Here is a 6102-nt window from a genome sequence, read left to right on the forward strand (position 1 = left end):
CACACACACACACCGGCCCTCTTCTCACACGCTTCCCCCTCCACGCGCAGCCTGTCCAACGGCAAGGAGCAGATCGACCTGGCCCTGAACAGCGCCGCCATCGCCGAGCTGTCGCGCATTTGCTCGCTCTGCAATGACTCGGACATCCAGTTCAACCCGGAGACCGGCGCCTACCAGGCCCTCGGCGAGCCGACCGAGGCCGCCCTCAAGGTCCTGGCGGAGAAGGTGGGCTCCTATGACGCGGCGCTGAACCGCCACCTGCCGGGAATGGGCCCGGAGAAGCGCGTCCAGGCGGTCAATGCCCATATCGCCGCCGGCCACGAGCGCCTGGTGACGCTGGAGTTCAGCCGCGACCGCAAGTCCATGTCGGTCTTGGTCCGGGAGAAGGCCTCCGGCCAGTGCCGGCTCCTGGTGAAGGGTGCCCCGGAGGGGATCCTCGAGCGGTGCACGCACTTCCGCACGCACAGCGGCACGCGGGTCCCCCTGACCGAGGACATCCGGGCCACGCTGGCCAATCGCATTCGTGCCTGGGGCACCGGGCAGGACACCCTCCGGTGCTTGGCCCTGGCCACGGTGGACCAGGCCGGCGAGCCGGACTCCTATGACTTCTCGGATGCCGGGCGCTTTGCCTCCTACGAGTCGGACATGACCTTCGTCAGTCTGGTCGGCATGCTGGACCCCCCGCGCCAGGAGGTGCGCGCGTCCATCCGCACCTGCCATGAGGCCGGCATCCGGGTGATTGTCATCACCGGCGACAACAAGGAAACCGCCGAGGCCATCTGCCGGCGCATTGGGGTCTTCTCGGCCGAGGAGGCCCTCACGCACAAGTCCTACACCGGGCGCGAGTATGACCTGCTCAGCGAGTCCGAGCGCATGACCGCCGTCCAGCATGCGTCGCTCTTTGCTCGGACCGAGCCGAACCACAAGCTGGCGCTGGTGCGCCAGCTCCAGGCCCTGGGCCATGTGTGCGCCATGACCGGCGACGGTGTCAACGATGCGCCGGCGCTCAAGCGCGCGGACATCGGCATTGCCATGGGCAGCGGCACGGCCGTGGCCAAGGAGGCCTCGGACATGGTTCTGGCCGACGACAACTTCGCCACCATTGTCGCTGCCGTGGAGGAGGGTCGGTCGATCTTCAACAACACCAAGCAGTTCATCCGGTACCTGATTTCCTCGAACATTGGCGAGGTTGTGTGGTACGTGTGCCCTTTTTTTTTCTTCTTCTTCTTCTTCTTTTTCTTGGCCCTCCTCGCCGGGGGCTTCCTTTGCTCTTTCTCCTCTTCGGTCTCCTCGCGTGCACATGCGCGCGCCCAGCCCACCACCTCGCCCCTTCTAACCCCATCGTCCCCCCATCACCCCTGGTGCCATACACACACACACACACACACACACACACAGCATTTTCCTTACCGTCATCCTCGGCACCCCCGAGGCGCTGATCCCGGTGCAGCTGCTCTGGGTGAACTTGGTCACGGACGGCCTGCCGGCCACGGCCCTCGGCTTCAACCCGCCCGATGTGGACATCATGCGCCAGCCCCCCCGGCGGGCGGACGAGTCCATCGTCAATGGGTGGCTCTTCTTCCGGTACATGGTGGTCGGCCTGTATGTGGGCCTGGCCACCGTCGGCGGGTACATCTGGTGGTTTGTCAGCTACTCCGGCGGTCCGCAGATCTCCTTCTGGCAGCTGCGCAACTTCCACGACTGCTCGACCCTCTTCCCGGAGGTGGGCTGCGAGATGTTCTCCAACATCATGGCCCGCCATGCGTCCACCATGTCCCTGTCCATCCTGGTGACCATCGAGATGTTCAATGCCTTCAACAGCCTCTCCGAGAACCAGTCCCTCTTCGTGCAGAAGCCCTGGTCCAACCCGTACCTGATTGCTGCCTGCGCCATGTCCTTCGCCCTGCACTTTGTCATCCTCTATGTTCCCTTCCTCAGCCGGATGTTCTCCATCACCCCGCTCAACACCCAGGAGTGGATCGCCGTCCTGTCCTTCTCCCTGCCGGTGCTCCTGGTCGATGAGCTTCTCAAGGTCCTCAGCCGCTGGCGCAACGCCCTCCAGTCCCCGAACAAGGAGAAGCAGCACTGATGAGCGGCCCTCCCCCCCTCCCTCCCCCCTGTCCCTTTCTCCACTCTCTTTGTGTGTACGAAAAAAATGGGGCGCCATGCCCCGCGACCAGAAAAATACACTAGATAATTCAAAAATGTTCCCCCCCTCGGCCGGGGGGCGTCCTGCGCCCAGCGCTTGCCAACGGACGGGTTGATCGGGCCGCCGGCGCCTGTGCGCCAGGGGGCGGCGGTGTGTGTGTGTGTGTGTGTGGCATTTGTGTGCTGCTCCGGGTGGTATGTGTGTGTTGGTGTCCCTGTGTGGTGTTGGGTTCCGGAATCTGCCCGTCTAGGCGGAAGGGCGGACCGCCTCGGCTGGGGAGATCGCATCCGGCTGGAGGGGGGGGGGGGGGCGGGGGCTGCTCCGGCACGGACAAGGCAGCGCACGATCGCCCGGCTCTTCTTCGGCCGCTCCCCCACGCCGGGCATCCGCCCTCTACCCCCCTGGGCTGTGGATCACCGCGCCACCGCCTCTCTCACCGCCTGCACACCTCTTGTTTGCCTTTGCAATTCCCCTCTCACCTACATCTTGCCTCCTCTCTGTATCCGGCGCCAGGCCCTGTCACTCCTTCTCTCTCTCCCCCCCCCTCTCTCTCTCTCCCTCCGCCCCCTCGATCAGGGCTAACTCGGCCCGTGTACGCGCGCGCGTGCGCCCGACAATGGTGCCCACTGAGAAGGTCGTCGAGGTGCGTCATCCTCAATCGCATCTCTTCTCAGCCCTCCACCGCCCCCTGCTTGTGCTGATGGCCCCTCACATCGTCCCCACGTCCCCTGGCCCCTGCTCCCAGGCCATCACCTGTCTTTACTCGCCGACCGCCTCGCCTGCCCAGGTCAACCAGGCGCAGGGTTGGCTCGTATCCTGGCAGAAATCCCCCGGCAACTGGAGCACCTGCTTCGATCTATTGAAAATCGAGGTTCGCTTTCGGCCGTTCTCCTGTCTCCGGCCCTGGCTGCCATTCCGCGCATGGCCACATCGGCTCTTTGGCCCCGCTACTGACTCCCCGCCCTCGCCCCCCCCCCCCCCTGGGGGGTTCAAAGTCCATTGAGTGTCAGTACCTCGGTGCGCAAACCCTGAAAAATAAGTTCGAGACCGAATGGGAGAGCCTGAGTGACGAGACCAAGGTCTGGCTCCGGCATGCCACCCTGGATGCGCTCTTCCTCCTGGCGCCGGTGCAATCCATTGCCCGGACATGCCTGGTGCTGGCCGTGCGCTTGCAACTACGCATCTTCCCTTGACCATGGCCCGCTCGTGTTCGCCTCCCCCCTCCCCCCCCCTCCTCCCCTGCTGACTCGCGGCCGGCAAACAGTTCTGCACCCTGGCCGTCAATGCCATGCTCGATGGGTGGGATGGGGTCATCCGCGATGTACGCCGGGCCACCATGGATGCGGCCCGGCGATCGACCCTCCCGGATGCGGGGATCCTCTTTGAGGGGCTCTTCCTGGATTATCTGGCCCTGCTGCCGGAGCGCGCCCAAGCGGCGGCCAGCGTGTCGGATGCGCAGGCCCGGCTGACGGCCACTCGGCTCGGAGCGTGCGCCTTCCTGGCCCTGGGGCTGTTGTGGCAGCGTGCGTGCGACATGGCCGCGCCGGCTTCCCTGCGCACGCTGGCCCTGTCCGGTCTGTCGGCATGGATGCCGGCCGCCGGGCGGCTGTTCGCTCGGGACACCGCCACCGACCAGGTCCTGCTGGTGGATGTGGAGACCGGCGCCTCGCCGGCCGAGGCCAATGGCCTGCCGGTTCCCCGGCCGGCGGACGCGGTCCTTCATGTGCTTGATTCGGTGGAGTCGGTGATGGCCCGGGCCCGGGCGGCGCACGAGCCGCCCGGGCCTCTGGCCGACGAATTGCGGCTCCTGGTGGATGCCTACCACCGCCTGGTCCGGTGCATGGTGGCCTTTGACACCGGGCGCCACTGCTGGCTTCTGGGCGCCCGGCTGGGCCAGCTCGGCCCGGTGATCGACTGGCTGATCGAAGCCGATGCCATGGCCCCGTTGGGGCTGGTGGCCGAGCTGTTTGTCCGCTGGAGCGTGGACTTTTCCAGCACGGCCCTGGCCCAGGCGGCCGCCGATCCGGCGGTGCTGGGCCCGGTGCTGGACCTGCTGCTGCGCCTGACCAATGCCCCGGGCGAGCCGGGCCCGGAGCAGCCGGTCACGCAGCTGGCCCTGCGCGCGTGGGCCGAGCTACAACTGAGTGCGGCCGCCTTCGAGGGGGATGCCGGCCTGCTGCTGGAGCTATTGGACCCGGCGTTCGTGCGCGCGGCCCTGATTCTGGCCGACAAGGCGGCCCTCCCCTCGCACCTGGATCACGCGACGGCCGTGTGGGAGGACGACGGTGCGTGTGGCCGGGACGCCTTCCTTCTTTCCGCCTTGTTTCCCATCCCTCTCTCTCTCTCTCTCTCTCTCTCTCTCGTGCGGGCTCTTCCTCGCTCGGCTTCGACTCACCACCCCGCCCCATGGATCAGACGAGCGCCAGGATTTCCTGGTTTTCCGGGAGACGGTGGCCGGCTTCCTGGACTCCAGTCAGCACCTCCTGGTCCCGGTATTCGCCCAGCATTTGGGGGGCCTTGTGGGGGGTTACACCGAAGCCAAGTGGCGGGTGCGTTTGACTTGGGTGCTGGGCGGCTCTCCGTCTCTCTCCGTCTCTCTCCGTCTCTCTCCGTCTCTCTTTATTTCTTTTTATCTCCCTACGTCTCTCTACGCCCCCCTCCCTCCCTCTCCCTCTCTCTCTCCCTCCCCTCCTCCCCTCTTTTGCTCATGTGCAATCGCCCAAGGCTCACCATGACCCGCCGTCCTTCCTCCTCTTCCCCTCTTCATTCTTCCCTTCGCGCCTTCTCCCCCTGCTCCCCATGGACTGGGCCTCTCGCACACGCACACAGGCGACCGAGGCCGCGCTGTTTTGCTTGACCTCGGTCCTGAAGGCCCTTTGCGTTGGGCTGAAGCCCAGCGAGAAGGATGCCCTGCTGGGCATCCTGCTGGACATGCCCCGCCTCCAAAGCCCAGATTACCCCCTGCTGACGGTGGCCAGCCTGGGCTTCCAGGCCATCCTCGCCCCGCTTTTAACCCCCTCGGGCATGACCCCGCAGATGCCGGTCACTCCGCAGCTGCATGCCGCCAGCCAGGTGCTCGACCTGCTGGAGCAATCGATGGTGGCGGTGGACCCGCCGGTCAGGCTGGCCGCCGGTTCGGCCACCCTGCAGGGCTTGCGTGCCATCAACACCGCGGCCCTCGAGGCCCTCGGCACATTGGCCTCGCGGGCTAGCATCCAACTTGCCGCCAGCCGGCCCTTCGTCGATCGGGTGGCCGCCCTCTTCCAGCAAGCCAGTGCCCTGTACCTACAACAGGAGTGGGCAAGCCTCTCGGCCTCGGCATCGGCCACCGGCGCCCACAAGCCTCCCGGGGCCGCCGCCTCCCCGGATGTGCCGAGCGCTGGATCGGGTGTCGCGCCGGCCGTCACAGCCGCCTGCCAGGCGCTCATCGACATCACGGCCCGCCTGATCTGCCACCTCCCCCAGGCGGCCTTTCTGGAGGCGCTCATCGCCGTGTCGGAGCCCATTACCTCGGCCCTGGACCACACCCTGACCCTGAGCCGGCAGGGGGCTGTCGGCGCCCCGGCCGGTGGCGGGCCCTGTGCCGAGGCCACCGCCCGGCTGCTGGAGCTGCTGGGGCTGCTTTTCCGGAGCTCCACCTCCAGCGCCGAGGCCGCCCTCCACCGGCGCACCCAGCCAGTGTCCCAGGGCCCGGAGGCCGGCACTTCCGGCTGGTCCGACACCCCGGCGTTCGAAGTGCCCGATGACCTGGGCCCCGACGCCGACCGGGCCGGGACCGATCCGCTATTGCTGCTGCTCCAGCACATTTGGCCGAATTTGAGCCGCTGCCTGGCGGTCTTCGCCCAGGCCGAGTCCGTTGTTTCGGTGCGTCCTCCCGGGTGTCCGCCTCGCCTGCGTGCCCGGTCCCGGCGCTCCACCCGGCGCCGTTGCCGCCCGCCTTCCTCCCCCCCCCC

General features: G+C 67.0%; 2 protein-coding genes across 2 annotated transcripts in view; both read left to right on the top strand.

Annotated features, from left to right (window-relative positions):
* H696_04730 (Ca2+ transporting ATPase, sarcoplasmic/endoplasmic reticulum) overlaps positions 1 to 2205 on the top strand; it is a 4692-nt gene extending 2487 nt beyond the window's left edge. Inside the window, exons 6-7 of the mRNA XM_009498593.1 lie at positions 51 to 1196; positions 1399 to 2205. Of these exons, the coding sequence (XP_009496868.1) occupies positions 51 to 1196; positions 1399 to 2089 (1837 nt within the window). The 3' untranslated portion in view covers positions 2090 to 2205. The remainder of the gene's footprint in view (positions 1 to 50; positions 1197 to 1398) is intronic.
* Positions 2206 to 2688: 483 nt separating this feature from the next.
* The window catches only part of H696_04731 (hypothetical protein), a 5118-nt gene continuing 1704 nt past the window's right edge, over positions 2689 to 6102 (top strand). The window contains exons 1-6 of the mRNA XM_009498594.1: positions 2689 to 2792; positions 2895 to 3020; positions 3145 to 3312; positions 3414 to 4434; positions 4565 to 4698; positions 4979 to 6013. Coding sequence (XP_009496869.1) covers positions 2766 to 2792; positions 2895 to 3020; positions 3145 to 3312; positions 3414 to 4434; positions 4565 to 4698; positions 4979 to 6013 — 2511 coding nt within the window. The 5' untranslated portion in view covers positions 2689 to 2765. The remainder of the gene's footprint in view (positions 2793 to 2894; positions 3021 to 3144; positions 3313 to 3413; positions 4435 to 4564; positions 4699 to 4978; positions 6014 to 6102) is intronic.

Source organism: Fonticula alba, assembly GCF_000388065.1.
Source record: "Fonticula alba strain ATCC 38817 unplaced genomic scaffold supercont2.8, whole genome shotgun sequence".
Taxonomy (NCBI): domain Eukaryota; order Rotosphaerida; family Fonticulaceae; genus Fonticula; species Fonticula alba.